We start from the raw sequence: 19,872 nt of genomic DNA on the forward strand, positions 1-19,872 counted from the left end.
CCTCACACTCGATGAGGATATAATTCACCTATTTTTCCCTAGAGCTTTTATAGTTTCATATTTTACATTTAAATCTTTAATCCATCCAGATTTCATTTTGGTGTGAGAAAATGATCATGTTTCATTGCCCACCCCCTCACCAAAAACATAGTCAATGTTTTCCCTGCATCATGTGTTGAATAATGAATCCAACCATCCCCCACTAATGTGAGGGGCAGCCATTGTCATACGATGATTTCTTCTGGAAGCAGTTCTGTTCAGGACATTCTGGTACCTGTGCCATGCTGTTTTGATGACAAAGCTCTTTACTTCTAGTTTATGATAATGCACATGCCCTTCTTCCCTTACTCCCTTATGTTGACCTTTAACAAGTTACTTTGGGCTCTCTGAGCCTCAGTTTCCCTACCTGTGAACTGCAGATAATGTTAATACTTGTCTCATAGGCTTTGAGGAATAAATGAGATAATCCATGAGAATACTTAGCCCAGTGCAGTTATGATATTAGCTGTAATTGTTATTAGTTATAGCATACTGCCTAGCATATAGTGTATATTCAGTAAATTAACATACTTTTAATAATTTGTGGGAATTCCCTGGCACTTTCTCTGCCATGGGCCTGGGTTCAATACCTGTTCAGGGAACTAAGATCCCACAAACCATGTGGTGTGCCCCCCCCCCCCAAAAAAATAATTGGCTTATTTACACACACTAAGATACCTTTGAATGCTTTGCAAGCCTAGTTTTTTAGCTTGGGTTGTTAAGTGTTTCTTTCTGAATACTCTATCATTCTTGTTCTTGCCTATAATTTAGTGCTGGAGGGTTTTAAAATTATCTCTTGCATATGTAATACATATTTTTTATTCAGTTTAAATTCTGATTCTTCCTGAGCATTGTAACTCTATACATTGGACATGGCAGATTAATGTCTCTCTTTTTCAGGATGAAATTCAAACTTCTGCATCTTCTTGTGATGAGATTGAGGTACAGCTCAGCAGCCAGGAGCAAGCTGAGAGGGAGCCAGTGGGCCATGTCACCAAAACAAGGAGAAGGCGCAGGACTGTCTACAGGAGCCCTGACTCCCAGGTGAATAGAAATGTGCAAACTAAAAATAAGCTACCACCTGTGCCCAAACTGGTATATTATTAGGGAGCCTTCTCTTAATTCCCTTATGATATCGGGTGGTGGCAAACACTGCTGTGAGCTCCATGAAAGCGCAAACCTGCGTCTGGCCTCATCACACCCCGGGCATTGGCACTCGGGAAGCACTTAGTAAGTATTAAGCACAAATTAAATGTTTGCTGAATAATATGAACATTCATTGAGTGTTTTCTTAAGTGAGGTATAGTAAGTAAGAAGGAAAGAGATACCAACATCAAATATGATTTTTTTTTTTTTTCCTCCTTCTTATCTTGTCCCGGGCCTGATGATCAGCTGAGCTTAGTCTTTGAACAGTGTGGTCATGTGATTCTGGGGGCTTCTCCCACTTGCTCTGAGAGGACTCTGATTTTATTATCCTTTCATTCAAATGTAACTTTTACAAGATGGTCCTAATTTTTATTTTCTAGCTTTGTGTAGTCCCTTAGTCACTAGCTTGTCTAGTTAGTTTCTTCTCCCTAGGAGAGCAACCTCTGCCTTGTATGCCTTCCAGTGGTCCCTAGTCTCTACTATTCCCAGATGCATGTTCTCATGACATTTGGTGAGGCAGAGAACCAAATCTGCCACTCAAAAATCTTGGTCTTCTACATTTCTTTCTTTAATTCATTTTCCTCCTCAATTTGGTACCTATCTTTAGAAGGCAGTGATTACTTTTTTCTTTCTTTATGTCTGAATATAAGCAATGTTTTTAATGATACGTTTTTAAATTGAGATATAATTCACATGTAACATCCTATCAGTTTCAGGTTTACAATGTAATGATTCAATATTTGTGGCGATCATTTCACAATATATATACAATAAGTCTAGTTAACACCTCATGTAGTTAGTTTTTTTCTTGTGATGAGAACTTTTCAGATCTACTCTTAGCAATTTTCAAATGTGATTCCTTCTTATTTGTTATTGAAATCATTTATTTTCTTTTAAAATCTGTAGCAGGATCATTCAGAGATAAAAGTATGTGATCCTCCTGAATTCCAGAATCAAGAAAAGCATGAAAACCAGGCTCTCAGAACTGTTGTAGAAGCTCCTTCTCTACCAAACAAGAGTCAAGATGAGAATGCAGTGCCCTCAGGAAAAAGTGGAATAAATGGTATGCCAAGTAACTTTTTAAAAATCCAAAATTGCTAGGGTAACCATGTGCATTAATTTCCTAGGACTGCCATAGCAAAGTGCCATAAACTGGGCAACTTAAAACAACAGAAATTTGGGAATTCCCTGGCAGTCCAGTGGTTAGGATTTGGCGCTTTCACTGCTGGGACACGAGTTCGGTCCCTGGTCAGGGAACTAAAATCCTGAAAGCTGCACGGTACGGCCAAAAAAAAAACACACAAATTTATTCTCTCACAGTTCTGGAGGCTGGAGTCTAACATCAGGGTGTCAGTAGGGCCATCTTCCTCCAAGATTCTGGGGAGAATCTTTCCTGGCCACTTCATACCTTCGGTGGTGGCTGTAGACCTGGGCTTGCAGCTGAATCTCTGCCTCCTCATCATGTGGCAGTCTCTCTGTGTGTCTTTTTCTTTCTTTCTTTCTTTCTTTTTTTTTAATATTCATTCATTCATTTATTTATTTATGGCTGCATTGGGTCTTTGTTGCGGCGAGCAGGGGCTACTCTTCCTGGGGGTGTGTGTGCTTCTCGTTACAGTGGCTTCTCTTGCTGTGGAGCATGGCTCTAGGCCCATGGGCCTCAGTTGTTCTGGCTTGTGGGCTCAGTAGTTGTGGCTCGTGGGTTCTAGAGCGGAGGCTCAGTAGTTGTGGCGCACAGGCTTAGTTGCTCCGCAGCATGTGGAATCTTCCCAGACCAGGGCTCGAACCCGTGTCCCCTGCATTGGCAGGCAGGTTCTTAACCACTTCACCACCAGGGAAGTTCCTATTTATTTATTTATTTGGCTGTGTCCAGTCTTAGTTGTGGCACGTGGGATCTTTGTTGCAGTGTGTGGGCTTCTCTCTAGTTGTAGCACATGGGCTCTCTAGTTGTGGCACGTGGGCTCTCTAGTTGTGGCACACGGGCTCTCTAGTTGTGGTATGCGTGCTCTAGAGCTCATGGGCTCAGTAGTTGCAGCACACAGGCTTAGTTGCCCCATGGCATATGGGATCTTAGTTGCCTGATCAGGGATCAAACCCAAGTCCCCTGCATTGGAAGGCGGATTCTTAACCACTGGACCACCAGGGAAGTTCCTGTGTGTCTTTTTCTTTACATCCTTTTCTTAAAAGGACACCAGTTATATTGGATTAGGTCCATCCTAATGACCTTGGTTTAAGTTGATTATGTCTACAAAGACCCTTTCCAAATAAGGTCAGATCACAATTATTAGAGGTTAAGACTTCATTCATCATATCTCTTTTGGGGAAACAGTTCAGCCCGTAACACCATTATGTAGAACTTCTAAGTGTTCAGCAATGAAAGCAAAAGTTAGAACCAAATACAGTAGGCCATCAGGTCACCTTTAATAACCGTGTAGAAAGCAGAATATGAGTGGTATCTGGAAAGTTTAAGGCAGTTGATCTTAAGGCAGGATGAGGAGAGAGCCTGGCTCATTCTGCCAATTAGCTCCTTCTGGCCTGCTCCAGAGACAGGTACAAAGACCTGTTAGCCCCTTCAAGTAGGACAGTTAAAAAGGATCTGTAGGCTTCCCTGGTGGCGCAGTGGTTGAGAGTCCGCCTGCCGATGCAGGGGACGTGGGTTCGTGCCCCAGTCTGGGAAGATCCCACATGCCGCAGAGCGGCTAGGCCGGTGTACTATGGCCCTGGAGCCTGTGCTCCGCAACAGGAGAGGCCACAACAGTGAGAGGCCTGCGTACTGCAAAAAAAAAAAAAAAAAAGGATCTGCAGAATCTACCTTCCCAGGGGGGTGGCCATTTTATTATGATAAATGTATATTTTACTTAGTCTCTAACCTCCTAAAAACCTCTTCCCTAAACTTGCTCGACTAAAAATTTGTTTCAATAAGGCCAGAAAACTTCAGTTCCCCTATGGCTAACAGGACTTGGTGCTTTCTGATTTCATCCCTCGGGAAGCCTGCCAGTTGCAACAGTGTCTCAGTGTTCATTTCCCCCAGCACATCTATCTGGGACCTGAGGCTTGCCTGAGGGGATTGGGAGAGAAGATGATCCACTCATGTCCACCAAGCAGTTTAATGCAGAATTTCTAATGCTGAGCCCTCCCAGTTACCCCAGAATTTTGAATGTCTTACTAAATCTAGAAAGTTAAAGAAGGTAGATGTTCTGATTTGTAGGTCTGAGGTGAGCCTGGAATTGTGCAGATTTAATAAGTACCCCAGGTAATTTTGATGCATATGCCTTATAAACACATTTTGAAATCCTGAGACGAGGGGAATGTAAAGAAATATGACAGAGTCAGAAGTGGGGGTGAAATTTAAAATATCTATTATTTCACCAATCTTGTTGTCAAGAAGACTTACTTCTAGGACCCAGTTTTGAAGGCATGGGAAAAATGAGGGTGGACCCTTTAAGTCAGGTTTGCCCAATGAAGCACACAGGCAGTTTGAAGGAGAAAAATCAGTTTCTGGTGAGAGGAATTTTTTAAACTTTGACATAATTCCAGACTTAAAGTTGTAAGAATAGTACCAAGAGTTCCTATATATCGTTCACCTAGATTTCTCAAATGTTAATATTTTGACATATTTGCTTTATCCTCCTATTTATATTTATATACATATCTACGTATGTATATGTGTTATATACATTTTTTTCCTGAGGTGTTTGAGAGTGTTTCAGATATGTTCCCCTTTACCCCTAAATATTTGTGTTTCTTAAAACATCAGGACTTTTTCTCACAAATGTACAGAGAGCAGAAAGTTCACTGATAGGGCTTCTTCATATTCTGCATTACAACTAACCTCAGAAACAACCACTTGTCAAGGTTTGGTATAGTATCAAAGAAGAATATCCACAATTATCTGAAAAGGCTATTAAAATACTCTTCACTTTCAACCATATAGCTGTATATGACAAAATTCATTTTCATATATTACTTCAATCAAAACAGTATATCACAACATATGTATACAGAAGAAAGGAGAATCCAGCTGCCTTTTATTGTCAGATGTTAAAGAAATTGTAAAAGAAAAACAACAAACACTCTACTCACTTTTTTGATTTAGAAATTTTAGCCGTTTTCATAAATTATTTATGTTAACGTATAGTGGGTATATTTTTAGTGAATCAATTATTTTTTAATGTCTTAGTTTTAATATCTAATATGGCACATATTGATATAACGTACATGAACAAAAATTCTTTGGGGTCCTCAGTAACTTTTGAGAGTACAAAGGGATCCTGAGGCTAGAAAGTGTGAGACCTGCTAACTAACCTGTAGACAGACCTTATCTAGATTTCATCCCAGCAATGTCCCTTAAAACAAAGGCAAATCTCAACTCATCCTTTGCATTTCATTGCCATGTCTCTCTTTTTTTTGAATAAATTTATTTATTTATACATTTTTAAATTTTTGACTGCGTGGGGTCTTTGTTGCTGCACACGGGCTTTCTCTAGTTGCGGCGAGCACGGGCTACTCTTTGTTGCCGTGCGCAGGCTTCTCATTGTGGTGGCTTCTCGTTGAGGAGCACAGGCTCTAGGCGCATGGGCTTCAGTAGTTGTGGCACACAGGCTCAGTAGTTGTGGCTCACAGGCTCTAGAGCACAGGCTCAGTAGTTGTGGCACATGGGCTTAGTTGCTCCGCAGCATTTGGGATCTTCCCAGACCAGGGCTCGAACCCGTGTCTCCTGCATTGGCAGGCAGATTCTTAACCACTGCACCACCAGGGAAGTCCTGCCATGTCTCTTTAAGCTACTTTAATCTGGAACAGTTCCTCAGCCTTCCTTTGTCTTCTACCGCATTGACCTTTTTTAAATACAGTTTCTTGGGTCCTCTGACTTGGTTTGTCTAATGTTGCTGATGGTTAGATTCAGATCATGCACTATTGGCAGGAATCCCGCAAACTAGGGCTGTGTCCTCCTCATTCAGCACCCCAGAGGGCTCAGATGTTGGTTTGTTCTATGACTAGTCTTGTCAACTTGCATCACCTGGTTATGGTGGTGTCTGCTAGGTTGCTCCTTTGTAATAGTTATTATATTTCCATTTGTAATAAGTATCTTGTGAGGAATGACTGTGACTCCTTAAATATCCTATTTCATGGCCAAGGTCCAAGCAAAAGCCCTATAACCCCTCTGCTCTATCCAGTCATTCTTTTGCCTTGTTTTATGGATGCATTGGGAAACCTTAAGGATGAGTGACTTTATAAGTAGCATTTCTTGAAAACCCACTTGCACAGTTTTTAGTAGATTGCCTTAAGCTGAAAAAGATACTAGAATGTGGGAGATAAGTAGGGGGAAATAGCAACCCTTATATACATGATGGCTTTAACTGGATTTAAAGAACAAAAGCAAAACAAGTATAGAAGCAAAGGACCTGAAAAAATATAATAAACATAATAATAGCCAAAATGATAATAGTGTTTCTTAGGCTGGTGGGATTGTGTGACTTTTATCATCCTTGTTAAAACAATTAGACATGTTCAAGCAAAAGTTCTGGAAAAGAGTTTTATAAACATACAGAAATTTAAAAACATCTATACAAGAAGCATAAAATTTCTGTCTACTTGAAATATGAGCTAAAATTGTGGTGATGCTGTAACTAATGCTTTGTGCTCCTTGTGCCGTCTCTCCCATAGCTTGGCAGAGGCCTATCACATGAATATGCTCCACGTTAACTTACATTTCTTAATGGGAATAATTTTTGGAAATCTTTCATTAGTTCTGTATCCTTGGATTCAGGTAATGAAGGTCCAAAGATACCTTCAGAAAGAAAGAAGTCTCTCTACACAGATGGGTTTTCCAAACGTGGAAAAAATAAAAGAACTGCAAGCACTACTCCAAGTAAGTTTTGCACACAAAGAAATATAAAATGGTGGTTGGCCCCCTTCAGGCTGACGCTGGAGAGGCAGTGCACTGTGACAGCCGAAGGCCCAGACACTGGCGTTGGGGTTTGCGCCCTCGTTCCCTCATTTTCTGCCTGTGAGACCTTGGGAAACTTATTTATCCCCAGTAAACCCACGTCCTCAGTTTAAAGTGGGAATAGTTAAACTACCTATTTCATCAGGTTAATATATGGATTAATTAAGACTGTTTTCCACTTCTGATTACCTAGCAGGGCAGCTAACCTGTAGCAAGTATTCAAGAAATATCTGAGAATTAATGTGTATCAAGTACTTGGCACAATGTCTATCTTGTAAAAAATTATTTTTAGTAATAAGTCTAAGGGACTCCATTTCTGGACATGTAATTCTCTTTCTCTGTTGCCTGGCACATAGAATGTTGCTTGTGCTATATATTTAGAGTACTTAAAATGCTGGTTAGCATATTTGACAAATTCTAACAATTATACTTAATAAGAATATAATTAGTTAGAATAGTACAGAGCAGGAGTCAGCAAACTATTGCCCATCTTGGCCTGTCTTATAGCCCTTGAGCTAAGAATGGTTTCTACATTTGTAAAGTGTTGTATATAAGAAAGAATATGAGACAGAGACCACAGTGTATGTGACCGCCAAGCCTAAAATATTTACTGTCTGCCCGTTTACAGAAAGTTTGCCAATCCTTTGCATAGAGCTTTCTTAGCATTATTAAATGTCAAATTTATGATTAAGTAAAGGCCATTAATTAATTGGTGAGGGGAGAGGACAAATCTGTTAATCTTTTCTTATCCTCTGGACTAAACGAAGATGTTAGCAGTGAAATGGACAATGGAGAGATGGTCAGTGTTCGATAGTTTATAAGGTGAATATGCTTTGCCCCTGACTTTCTAAAACCTAAATGTTTTGAAATTAAAATTTTAGCAAAGATGATGCTGAAGTTGAATGTCAGGGATGCCAAGACAAGAACAAGTGTTAACAGAAAAACATAGGGAAGGTGAATAAATGGACTTTGTCTTGTTAATTGTCATATTTGGGGAAATATTCTAGATTTTAAGAAGCTTCATGAGGCTCGTTTTAAGGAAATGGAGTCCATTGATCAATATGTTGAGAGAAAAAAGAAACATTTTGAAGAACACAATTCATTTAATGAACTGAAGGTATGCTGATAAAATTATGTTCTTAATGCCACTAAGCTGTTTGTTTTTAATGTTGATACTGTGTATATACAATGGTTAATACAATTAGCTATTATTCTACTAGTGGAATGGATTTGTTTGAGTCTGATGTATTTTTATTATTTTAAATTTGTTTTTGAGAATTTTCAAAACCCTCCAGATAAAGCAGTGAATCTTCACTATGAAAAAGAATTCTGTAAAAAATAAAGTTAAAAAAATAAAACATTTAAAAAAAATTTGTAAAAAAATTTTTTAAAGTAAACAGTAAAAAAAAGGAAGAACTCCAAAGTACCAATAAGTTGTTCTGTTTTCCACATTCAGACACTGTGCCTATCACTTTTGTTGGGGAAGGACTGATATATGGCTGAAGCCATCTCTCCCTGTCTCTGACCTAAAGGGAAAAGGAGTGACTAGCAGTTGCTAATTTAAAGGCTTCCTATCATAACTGAGCTCCCTGGGTGGGGGCCTTCAGGCCAGGTCCTGCTGGACTCAAGCAGCTTTGAGTAAGAGAAGGTGAAGTCAACCCCGAGGCTGAGTTAGCAGCAGAGTAGTGAGTAAATAACATCCTAGGAAGTTGATGTTCCTGTCTTACATGGTATCTGGTGTTAAAGGGGTACCACAAAGATGGATGGGAAACATTTTTGAATTTAATAATACATAATAACCTGCCTATTTCTCAAAGAATTTGAGGCAGTTTGTGGTATTACACACAACACAAAACAGTATAAATCTGGTTTAAAAGGGGCAGAAAATGAGCACTGTTAACAGGTACAGTGACTAATATATCAGTCACTCAGTTGAGTTTTGAGTTTTCTGATATCAGTGCCAATGGGGAAATGCACTGGGTAATAAGTTCTAAATAATTAACCAAAAAACCATAATTAACAAAAAACCATACGGTTCTTAGAAGCTTACTCTTGGATAATAAATGGTCATTTGAACATTTATAAAACCACTGTTACCACAGTTGAAGACACTGTTAACAACCTTCTAGCACACAGTCTTGGCATTAAATATCTCCATTCCTTCATAGTGATCTAACAACATGGGTGGATAATCCAGGGAAGAGATATTCAGTATGTCCATAAGAAGACTCTTAACTATTAGCAAGGGCTAAGTATCACAACATTGACAGCTGAGTATTGGGACAAGAGGCCCATCCTGGCGGAGCGGGGGAGGGTGTCCTGCTGATGCTTTACAGAAAGTAGACAGTTAGCTTCTTTTTCTGCATAGGCATGAGCTAGCTGCAAATATGCCTGTAAGGAGGGCCACTCGTTCTCCTTACCATGAAGCTGAGCCTACTTAAGTACTTGATTGAAAGTCAAGCTTTCTGTACTACTTAATATGGATGAATTAATTTCCAGGTAAAAGTTAAGGGTAGAACAACTGCTTCAACCATAAACTTGAGTGTAGCCTTGAAGATGTGTTGAATAAATGAGTAGCTTATGTTGGTTTTTAGTTGATAGCCCCATCTGAATGAGTTCTAAAATCCCACCCCAGCGCCACTGTTGAAGGAATTGGCTAATCAAATGGGTTATTTGGTATGATCTGTTTGGAGACTAGAGAATAAAAAACAATTACAGTGACTTCACCATAGCTAATATGGATTTCTTGACGGTTGACTTGTTTGGGGATTGGTCATTTGGAGAGTGATGGACAATAAGAAATGAGCAGAGATCTAGAGAGAATCATCCTGGCTGTGACCAATCTCTCCTTTCATGATTAGAGGATGGAAACCTGATTGAGTTAGTTGCCAAATGGCTCCCCTCTGCAATGATCTGAAACCTTGTGCCCTGAGTTGCCTGTTTACTTTGCTAACAGTAGGAATGATCAAATTTTTTGATCTTTGACAGTATATGACAAAATCCCAATTGAATTTGCAGTTCTCTGATCATTACATGTTACATGTTTATGTTACAAATATTTATGTGTTCATTGATGATTTTGCTGTGAATTTGCTTTTTCTTAATTTTTGCTGATTTATGAGCCACTTATCTATATTAATGACATATATATAATAATACATATAATTATGTACATATATTATGTATTATATGTTCTAAATACTTTCCCACAGTTTGTCTTAACGGTGTCTTACCTTGTGGAAGGTTGTATTGTTTTATCCAACTATCCAGCTTTTCCTTCTAAAACTGAGGGTTTTGTCTTGCTCTCCCTGTCCCAAGATCATAAAAATATGCTCTTATATTTATTTTTACTGCTTTTATTATTTTTCCCTATGTTTACTCCTTAACCCACATTTTAATTTTTATGTATGGTATGATTGAGCTCTTTGCTTTGTTAAACCAGGATTTTTTTTTTGCTAAAAGAAAGGAAGGAATTGGTTAGATACACTGCAAACAAAATAAATTAGTGCTACTAGAGTCTGTGGCATAATATTCTACCTGAAAAGTCAGAAAGATTGGTATTCAGTGCGAGTAGAATCATTTAAACATAAGTTGCTCAAGCAAAGGTATAGAGTTGGTGATTCTATCACCAGGTATACTGGAAAGTGGGAATTTTAGGGGAAAGTCAGAAGAAGGCATAAAAGGGGTGGTTAAATATAACAGCATACTTAATACATCTAACCTGAGTTTTCAGCTTATAGTAAAGATATGTATCTACCAAATACTTTGGTTTTAAATTTGTCTCACAACATGAGAATCTCTTCTGCTCGTATGTTGAAATGAGAAGTTAACATAATTCTCTAGTTTCTTGTATTATTTCATAGGATATAATCAGAATTTTTATGTCTTTTGGCTTTACATTGTCAATTTTAATAGTCCTATCTCTGCTGTCAGTGAAGTTAGATTTCTTCTGCTTGCAGCAGAGTTTAGACTAATGATAGTAAAACATTCAGTCATTCTTTGTGCTTTGACAGTATCTAGAAAAAGATAACATAAGTGGAACCCTTCCCTGCCATTTCAAAGAGAGCATTTCCCTTCCTCCCTTCTTTCTTTTCTTTAGGTTTTTTAAAAAGAACTTAAAAAAGCTATTGGAGAGCCAGGGGTGGGTAGGGGAGGAATTATTTGTAGATTCCATAAGCTTTTTACATAGTAGGTTTCTCTTTGAGTTTGTATTTAATAAACTGCATATCATGCTCTCAAAGGAACCATCTTTCCAAGAAAACCAATTTATCCTCCCTTTCTGGCCATGGGGGACTGTTTAGCCACCTGCTTTCTCTAGTTAGAAAATACCTGGGGACATGGTAGCTGGGAAAGGCTTTCTGTAACACGTTACTCAGCACAACCAGAAGTTTCTCTTAAATCAGAGTCACCATAGCAACACAGGTGCAGGGAACTGCTCAGCCTGCCAGGCAGGTAGGGTAGGGTGAGGTAGTGGGGAAGGAAGAATGACAGGGTTAAAAGTGGCGATGAAACGGGATAAATGGGGGCACTCTCCTGCACTTTGCCCAGACAATACTGTCTCAGAGGCCAGCTTTAATGTGGTGCGTTTCCCTTTCTTCAGAAGCAGCCCGGCACTAAGGGAGTGGTGGCAACTCCAGTTCCTCCCCGAGAAAGACTCTCTGTGGCTCGTACCCCCGCCAGCCAACGGGGCTCACAAGGCCGGCCCCACGCAGGCCGTAGCACCTTGTGTGTGAAGGGGCTGGCCAAGCGCTCCGCGCTCTCAGCAACTAAGATGAACGTCAGGTAAAGAAGAGCTCCAAAATGGAACCAAGGGCGAGGGCTCAAAGTTTTACTGCTTCTAATACATTTCAGGCGGACTACAACAGATGTTTTAGTGTTGATGAAAAAGGAGAAAGGATCGGAATAGAGAGAAAGATCAGCAAACAGTTTTTATTTATGTTACTTTTTTCCCTTAAATTTGTGTTTTTCTTGTTTTGTCCACCTTCCCTAAGCTCGCGCGTTTTTTTTAAAAACATTACCTTTTTATTCGTTTTGTTTTGGTTTTTTAATTTATTTATTTTTTGGCTGCATTGGGTCTTCATTGCTGCCCCCGGGCTTTCTCTAGTTGTGGCGAGCGGGGGCTACTCTTCTTGTGGTGCGCGGGCTTCTCGTTGCAGTGGCTTCTATTGTTCCGGAGCACGGACTTTAGGTGCATGGGCTTCAGTAGTTGTGGCACACAGGCTCAACAGTTGTGGCTCATGGGCCCCATTGCACAGCCTTAGTAGCTGTGGCGCACGGGCTTAGTTGCTCTGTGGCATGTGGGATCTTCCCGGCCCAGGGCTCGAACCCGTGTCCCCTGCATTGGCAGGCGGATTCTTAACCACTGCGCCACCAGAGAAGTCCCCCTAAGCGCACGTTTGATTCATAAGTAAAGATAGAAAATAAGATCTATATGGATATTTTACCTTATTAATTTAATGTATGTCTGCAAAGATGTGTAAATAGAAATTTTTCTGTTGACGTAAGTCTAAAGTTGAAGCTAAATTCCTAATCTCCCAATGTAGTGAGCTAAAGAATTGACTCATCCTAAACTATGAACATTGTAACCCACTGGGTACTGCAGTAGCATAGCCATCTCATGCTCATTGATCCCTGTTTTCTTTGCTTGTGCCTTTCCTGACATCAGGTGAGCCCTCAACTGTGACTGTCCCCACAGATGAAGATCTTCAGGCTCCTTTCTCTTAATACCGAACTTTGTTTCTCTCCTTTTTTAAGGGCATTTGCGGCATCTAACAGAACTGGTGCATGGTAACACTTTCCCAACACGTGCAATTATCTGACATAGTTTTTAAAAACTGAAAAATGCCCTTGAATTTGGAATTCTTATTGAGTTAGCCTGGAACATGAGGTACCTATACTTGGCAGTTCTGACTGTATTTATTAATAGTTAAGAACACCATGGTTAGGGGCTAGTCCTTGCTTCATGCAGGGTACAGAACAGCCTGGAATTAGTAGCACTTTTCCTACCACATCTAATTTTCTTAACTCTATTGTAGAGTCTTGGGTAATAATTTTAGATGTTGATTCAGGATCACCATCAAATCTTTAGTTATAAGTCCAGAAGTTCCCTTCTGTTAACCCACCACCACCAACCCTATGTGTATTTATGTCTGTCATTACTGGATTTTCATTGAATCTAAGATACCATCCACTGAAGACTCACCATTATTTTATGAACCACTAAGAAAAAGCACTGCTGACTACTTTGATGTGTTACCAATTGTAAAACACATTCTAATTTCAGAGATGTTAAAATGTAGAAAAACTCTGCATCAGAGGATCAATAAAAAACATTTATGACAATTTGCTCTGAGTAGAGAAGGACTTACGTACCACTCAAATGAATGACATTCTTCTAGGAAGATGGAAGAAATGCTCCCATCACTCATTTGGCATAGCAATCTCCTGTTCCCTTGGACTTGCCCTCACTAGGAGGAGGAGAAAGAAGGGGAACTTTTTAAAATACCTCCTAACCTATAACTTGAGGCCCATAGGCATCTCCTTTGAGCTCTGCCTTATACTGTCATTGGCCAAGGCAGGGAGAGCAGAGAATATAAAACCATATTTTACAAATAACGGAAGTTGATAAATGATTTGCTCTAGCATCATTGTTTAAGGACATGTCTATTCTGTGAAAGAGGTTCATTTGTATAACAAGTATTTATTGAGGCCCTTTCAGTGCTTGGTGATGGGTAGGTGGTTTTGTTTAGAAGCTTGACCCAAGTACTCATGTCTTATACTCCACTGTCCTATTTAGGTTTTCAGCTGCTACTAAAGATAATGAGCATAAGCGTTCACTGACCAAGACTCCAGCCAGAAAGTCTCCACATGTGACCACATCTGGGAGTACCCCAAAAGGCCAGGCTGTGCTCGAGACACACAAGTTAAAGACCACAAGGGCTGAATCTGCTGCTGGTAAAAAAAAAAAAAAAACAGAACAAAACAAAACAACCTCCCTCCCACCCCCCAAAGTTCTGGTTTATCTTTAAACCATGTAGCTTCCTAATATGATTGTCTGTTTCTTTAAAGTGTCTCCATTATCTATAGAATCAAAAGCAAAAATTTGTCTAGCATAGTTTTCATTTATACTGGCAAGGGAAGTGCCAGAGACACAGACAAAAAAAACTGACATATCTGCCAGAAGACTCCATCCTGTCCTGAATGAAGAACATTCAGCCCCTCCTCAGCGATTAGGAGGGGGATTACAGTATTCATTACAGCCTCTGAATGGTTCTGCCAGACTCTGAAACTAACAGGACCCAGAGTTCATGGAATAAATGCCACACTATTGACTACTAGTAGATTGTATAAGCCAGAATAAGCCATATAGATAATCTTCTACACACTGTCTACTTAATCATCACCTACAAAGACCAAGTGGTTTTCAAAAGAACACTGCAATAGCAGTGTGAAGGTTTAAAAGAGTATCACCAACAGGTTAAGGCCTGTATTAGAACTGAGTATATCAAAATTCTCTCAAGAGTCCTACTGAATGTCAGGCAAGAGCCTTGATTACACAGGAAGGACTGCCAGATTCCCTGAGACTAGAGCAATCCAGCAAGAGTTTAAACAAGAAGAGAGTATTATTGTTGGTAATAATCAGCGTGGAGACTCAGGATTTTTTCATGCCTTTGACACCTAAATTAAAGATTGAATAGTGGGACTGACAACTAAATTTCAAGAGAGAGTACAGAGGTGGGATCAGAAAATTTATGATTCTTCCTCTAGATGACCTCTCTCATTCCTACCCACGCTTAATCGTTTCTATATCAGCAAGGAAACATTCCACAAAGCATTCTAAATCATCCTGTAATAGGGGAAGAAAGGGGCTTGGGCAGAGAGCAGGGCTAAAAAATGAAGAGTGGACTTGCCTAAGATGTGACTGTGTCATTTTACATGGAGCAGGGGTCACTGAGCAGCAGCCACCTGCCTAATACTGAGAAAGGACTCACAAATACTCACAGATAAGGACATGAGGCAGGAACTAAATGTTTGCCATATCCTGAGCTTTCTCCTCTAACTCAGGGGTGGTGTGCCCAGTCGGAATGGGATAGTTTTCTTTCCCTGGTTATCAAATATGAATTTAATATAAATGAAATCAAACTAATTTTTGTGATTTGCTTTATTCACTGTTTCAAGAATCATATTAATAAATGAGCTAAAGTTCATTTTCACCGTGTTTTTCAATTGTATGGATATATTTCAACTTATCCATTTTACTGCTCATGGATCCCATGGGTATTTCCAACTTTTGTTATTTTGTATAGTGTAGCTATGACCATTCTGGAACATGTTTCCTGTCCGTGTACACAGTTTCCCAAGAGTAGGACTGGGGCTGCTGGATAGTAGGGTAGACAGACCCTTACATTACTGGTTGAATTGTACTGGTTTATATTCTCATCAGCAGTGTGGGACAGTCCCATTGTTCCCCTCCCTGCCAGCACTTGATAGCAACACAGTGGAATGGCTTCAGCACAGGAGTTCTGTGCTTTTCTGGGTTGTTTCACTAGGTGGTCCTAGATCCTAGTTGCTTGTTCACATATACGGGCAAGTGCCAACATTTGACGATGGCCTGAATGCAACCTGTGAGGGGAAAGGATTACAAAATGTGCCAGATATATGCTGCCCAACTGTAGCAAAAATGTGGCTTACCAAATTATACCATCCTAGTATATTTTTAACTTTTTTTTTTTTTTTTTTTTTTTTAACTTTATGTTACAAAAATTCGTATTCTTCGGTAACAGCCTTCATTAGTAACAAGCAGAGCCATGGATCTTTTTATTTCTATGTGATTAGGTTCCTTGCAGGCTTTATATCTGTTTGTGTTAATGAAAATGTTACTATTAACAATATATAATTTTTTTAAAGGGTAGGGAATTCCCTGGTGGTCCAGCGGTTGGGACTCCACGCTTTCGCTGCAGGGGGTGCAGGTTTCATCCCTGGTCGGGGAAATAAGATCCTGCATGCCGCATGGCTCGGCCAAAAAAGAAAAACTAAATTAAAAAATAAATAAATAAAAGGGTAAATATCAGGGAAGCAGCCTGAAAATTTACCCGGTATTTTTTTTTTTTAACTGAAATAAACTTGATTTACAATGTGTCAGTTTCAGGTGTACAGCAAACTGATTCAATTACACATATATACATGTGTATATATAACTGTATATATAATCTTTTTCAGATTCCTATCCCTTATAGGTTATTACAAAATATTGAGTATAGTTCCCTGTGCTCTACAGTAGGTAATTTTTTTTGGTTATCTATTTTATTTATAGTAGTGTGTATATGTTAATCCCAAACTCCTAATTTATCCCTCCCACCCAATTAATTTTTTTTTGTGGTACGCGGGCCTCTCACTGTTGTGGCCTCGCCCGTTGAGGAGCACAGGCTCCGGAAGCGCAGGTTCAGCAGCCATGGCTCACGGGCCCAGCCGCTCCGCGGCATGTGGGATCTTCCCAGACTGGGGCACGAACCCGTGTCCCCTGCATCGGCAGGCGGACTCTCAACCACTGCGCCACCAGGGAAGCCCTAATTCTTTTTTTAAAAACATATTTATTTGGTCTTAGTTGCGGCATGCCAACTCTTAGTTGCAGCATGCCTGCGGGATCTAGTTCCCCAACCGGGGATTGAACCTGTGCCCCGTGCATTGGGAGCATGGCATCTTACCCACTGGACCACCAGGGAAGTCCCTCACCCGATTAATTCTTAAAACAGGATTCTAAACTCCAGCTGATCCTAGGAAATGTCACAATATTTAGATGCTTTGGGGAGCTGCTAACGGGAACAGCTAAGGGGTTAGTTTTCCTCAGTTATTCTTTTCTCCTTTTTTTTTTTTCCTTCCCCCCCAGCCTGTGTCCTCAAGTCCATTCTCTATGTCTGCATCTTTATTCCTTTCCTGCCCCTAGGTTCATCAGAACCATTTTCTCCTCCTTTTTAACCCTATATGTTTCAGACCATTCATATTGAATTCTATTTTTAAGATTGAAAAGTGATACTTAAACAGGTCTTTTTTTCTAATTAAGCCCTTGGATCTTGTTTGTTGTTTTAGTTATTACCCCGTTCAAGTTGACAGCTGAGACAGCGCAGACTCCGATCTCCCATAGAAAACCAGTGTTTGATCTCAAAGCAAGTTTGTCTCGTCCCCTCAACTATGAGCCACACAAAGGTATGTGGGAATGTTTTGATGTACAAGATTTAAGATTGGGCAATTCCGCATCTGAGGATGTGAAAAATTCTAGTGACTCAGTGGAAGCCATACTTGGTGTAGAATTCCTGCCTCTGCCCCTGTATCCACGTGACCCATGATTTAAAAAGTGTCCATTAAGCAAATACTAAAAAAAAAAATAATTGATTCACTTACATTTTTATTAAGCAAAGACAACTTCTAATCAGTGTTACTACAAAGTATTAATAAAACTTCAGCCAAAATCAAGAAACTTGGAAGTTAGGCTGTGGGTAAATGAATGTTCTCTTTATAGTTTTTAAAGGATCCCAAGCTGAGAATCACTGGTCAAACAATCTGGGACATTTATTGGCCAGGTGTCGCTCTTGGGGATATATTAAAGTATCTTTACATCCATTTAAAACGTCAGTACTTAATGTGATCTGTCAGTGCTTCTGGAATTACTTTAAAACAAAACCTTCCTATAAGAATCATGTAACAGTGTTTATTTTTAAATTACTAATGTTAATGAAACAAATATAATGAAAATGTAAGTCTTTTTTTTAATAAATTTATTTTATTTTTGGCTGCATTGGGTCTTCGTTGCTTCGCATGGGCTTTCTCTCGTTGCGGTGCGCAGTTCTCATTGTGGTGGCTTCTCTTGTTGCGGAGCACAGATTCTAGGTGCGCGAGCTTCAGTAGTTGTGGCTCGCGGGCTCTAGAGCGCAGGGTCAGTAGTTGTGATGCACGGGCTTAGTTGCTCCACAGCATGTAGGATCTTCCCAGACCAGGGCTCGAACCTGTGTCCCCTACATTGGCAGGTGGATTCTTAACCACTGTGCCACCAGGGAAGCCTAAAAATGTAAGCCTTATTTAGAGGTAAGAGTCAAACTGAACCGTGGTTTAAGAAAACTTCTCCCACCCATTTTTCCTCCCCAAGTTTTCCCATCTGTGGCAACGGCACCTCTCTCCTGAGTGTCGGGGCAGAAGCCTAGGAGTCACCTTTGGTTCCTCACTCTCTCTCAGACCCCATATCCAGTCTATCAGCTAGTCCTTTCAACTCCATCTTTGAAATTGATCTTTAATCTGACCACTCTTCATCCCTCCACTGTGACTCCCTTTGGTCCAAGTCACATCATCTTACCTGGGCTTCTACAAAAGCCTCTTTGCCCCACTACAACTTTAAAAACAAATCAGAGCACATCACTGCTTGCTCAGAACCTCCTAAGGTTTCCTGTCTCTCTCCCACCCTCATTTCATTGCCTCCTCCCTTCCCTGACTCTGTGCCAACCACACTGGTGTTTCAGCTACTCAAACACTGAAACACCACCCCTCCTCCAGGTCTTCGAACTTATTATCCCTCTGCTCCACCTGGAACACTATTCACACTGATCTTTGCACAGCTTGCTCCCTTGTTTTAATGGGGCATCCACTCAACTGTCAGCAACCGAGAAAGGTCTTCCCTGCCCACCCACCCACCCACACTCTTTATTCCTCACCTTGTTTTACATTTCTCCATAGCACATAGTACCACCTGGTGTTATCTTACTTGACTACTGTCTACCTCTACCACTGGAAATGTAACCCCAAGAGAGCAAGGATTTTTGACCACTTGGTTCACTGCTATGTCCCTAGAACCTAGAATAGTCCCTGGCACATACCAGGTACTCAAAAAGTATTTGTTATGGGAATGACTGATCACCACTAACTTCTACTGATGGTAAAAAACCTGGTTGAGAGCTTCATCTGTGCTTGTTATTTTATATCCTAGACAAGTCACTTAATTCCTTTATGGAAGGGAAAATAAGTACTACTTCAGTGGTTACTGAAAGGATCAAATGATACAGCAGGTGTGAAAGTCCTTTTTATAAAATGGGAAACACTGCAAATGGTAATCTTTGGTACTCAGAAGTAGGTCAAACTATACAAATAAAGTAATATATAAACATCTGGAAATTTGGTCACAGTTCTAAAGCCAACAAAATATTCCCACTTGTTCCATTCCAAATACATTTTAATAGGTAACAATAATAAACTGCACAGATGAAATACTACTTTAATATTAAATATTCCTATGCAACGTTGGGATAAACTACTTAGTTGTTATGGCTTCTTTTAATGTGCTATGTAATGGGATTCAGTATTAAAGTTTTTTTTGTTTTTTTAAGATTTTTTTCTGGCTTTCCAAGGATTAAAAAGTAAAGACACTTATTTTTAGAGGAAAAAAATGTAATGTCTATCTGTGGGATATTAAATTGAAATTAATAGAATTATACTGGCAAATGTCTTTAAAAACAAAGTATGGGGCTTCCCTGGTGGCGCAGTGGTTAAGAGTCCACCTGCCGATGCAGGGGACACAGGTTCGTGCCCCAGTCTGGGAAGATCCCACATGCCGTGGAGCAGCTGGGCCCGTGAGCCACAGCCGCTGAGCCTGCGCGTCCAGAGCCTGTGCTCCGCAACAGGAGAGGCCACAACAGTGAGAGGCCCGCATACCGCAAAAAAAAAAAAACAAAGTATGAATGTTGACAGCAAGCAGGTAGCCA

The 19,872-nt window shown here is 40.0% G+C and overlaps 1 protein-coding gene across 5 annotated transcripts in view; it reads left to right on the forward strand.

The window, feature by feature from the left end:
* The window catches only part of NUSAP1 (nucleolar and spindle associated protein 1), a 32,188-nt gene that overhangs the window by 10,135 nt on the left and 2,181 nt on the right, over positions 1-19,872 (forward strand). Inside the window, exons 3-9 of one of the 5 annotated variants that reach the window (XM_065871602.1) lie at positions 940-1,083; positions 2,095-2,248; positions 6,950-7,051; positions 8,137-8,246; positions 11,730-11,911; positions 13,926-14,083; positions 17,216-17,332. In XM_065871602.1, coding sequence (XP_065727674.1) covers positions 940-1,083; positions 2,095-2,248; positions 6,950-7,051; positions 8,137-8,246; positions 11,730-11,911; positions 13,926-14,083; positions 17,216-17,332 — 967 coding nt within the window. Of the gene's footprint in view, positions 1-939; positions 1,084-2,091; positions 2,249-6,949; positions 7,052-8,136; positions 8,247-11,729; positions 11,912-13,925; positions 14,084-17,215; positions 17,333-19,872 lie in introns of all 5 variants that reach the window. The other 4 variants (XM_065871603.1, XM_065871604.1, XM_065871605.1 and 1 more) reach the window with 4 other exon arrangements.

The sequence above is a fragment of the Phocoena phocoena genome, chromosome 2 (genome assembly GCF_963924675.1).
Source record: "Phocoena phocoena chromosome 2, mPhoPho1.1, whole genome shotgun sequence".
Taxonomy (NCBI): Eukaryota; Metazoa; Chordata; class Mammalia; order Artiodactyla; family Phocoenidae; genus Phocoena; species Phocoena phocoena.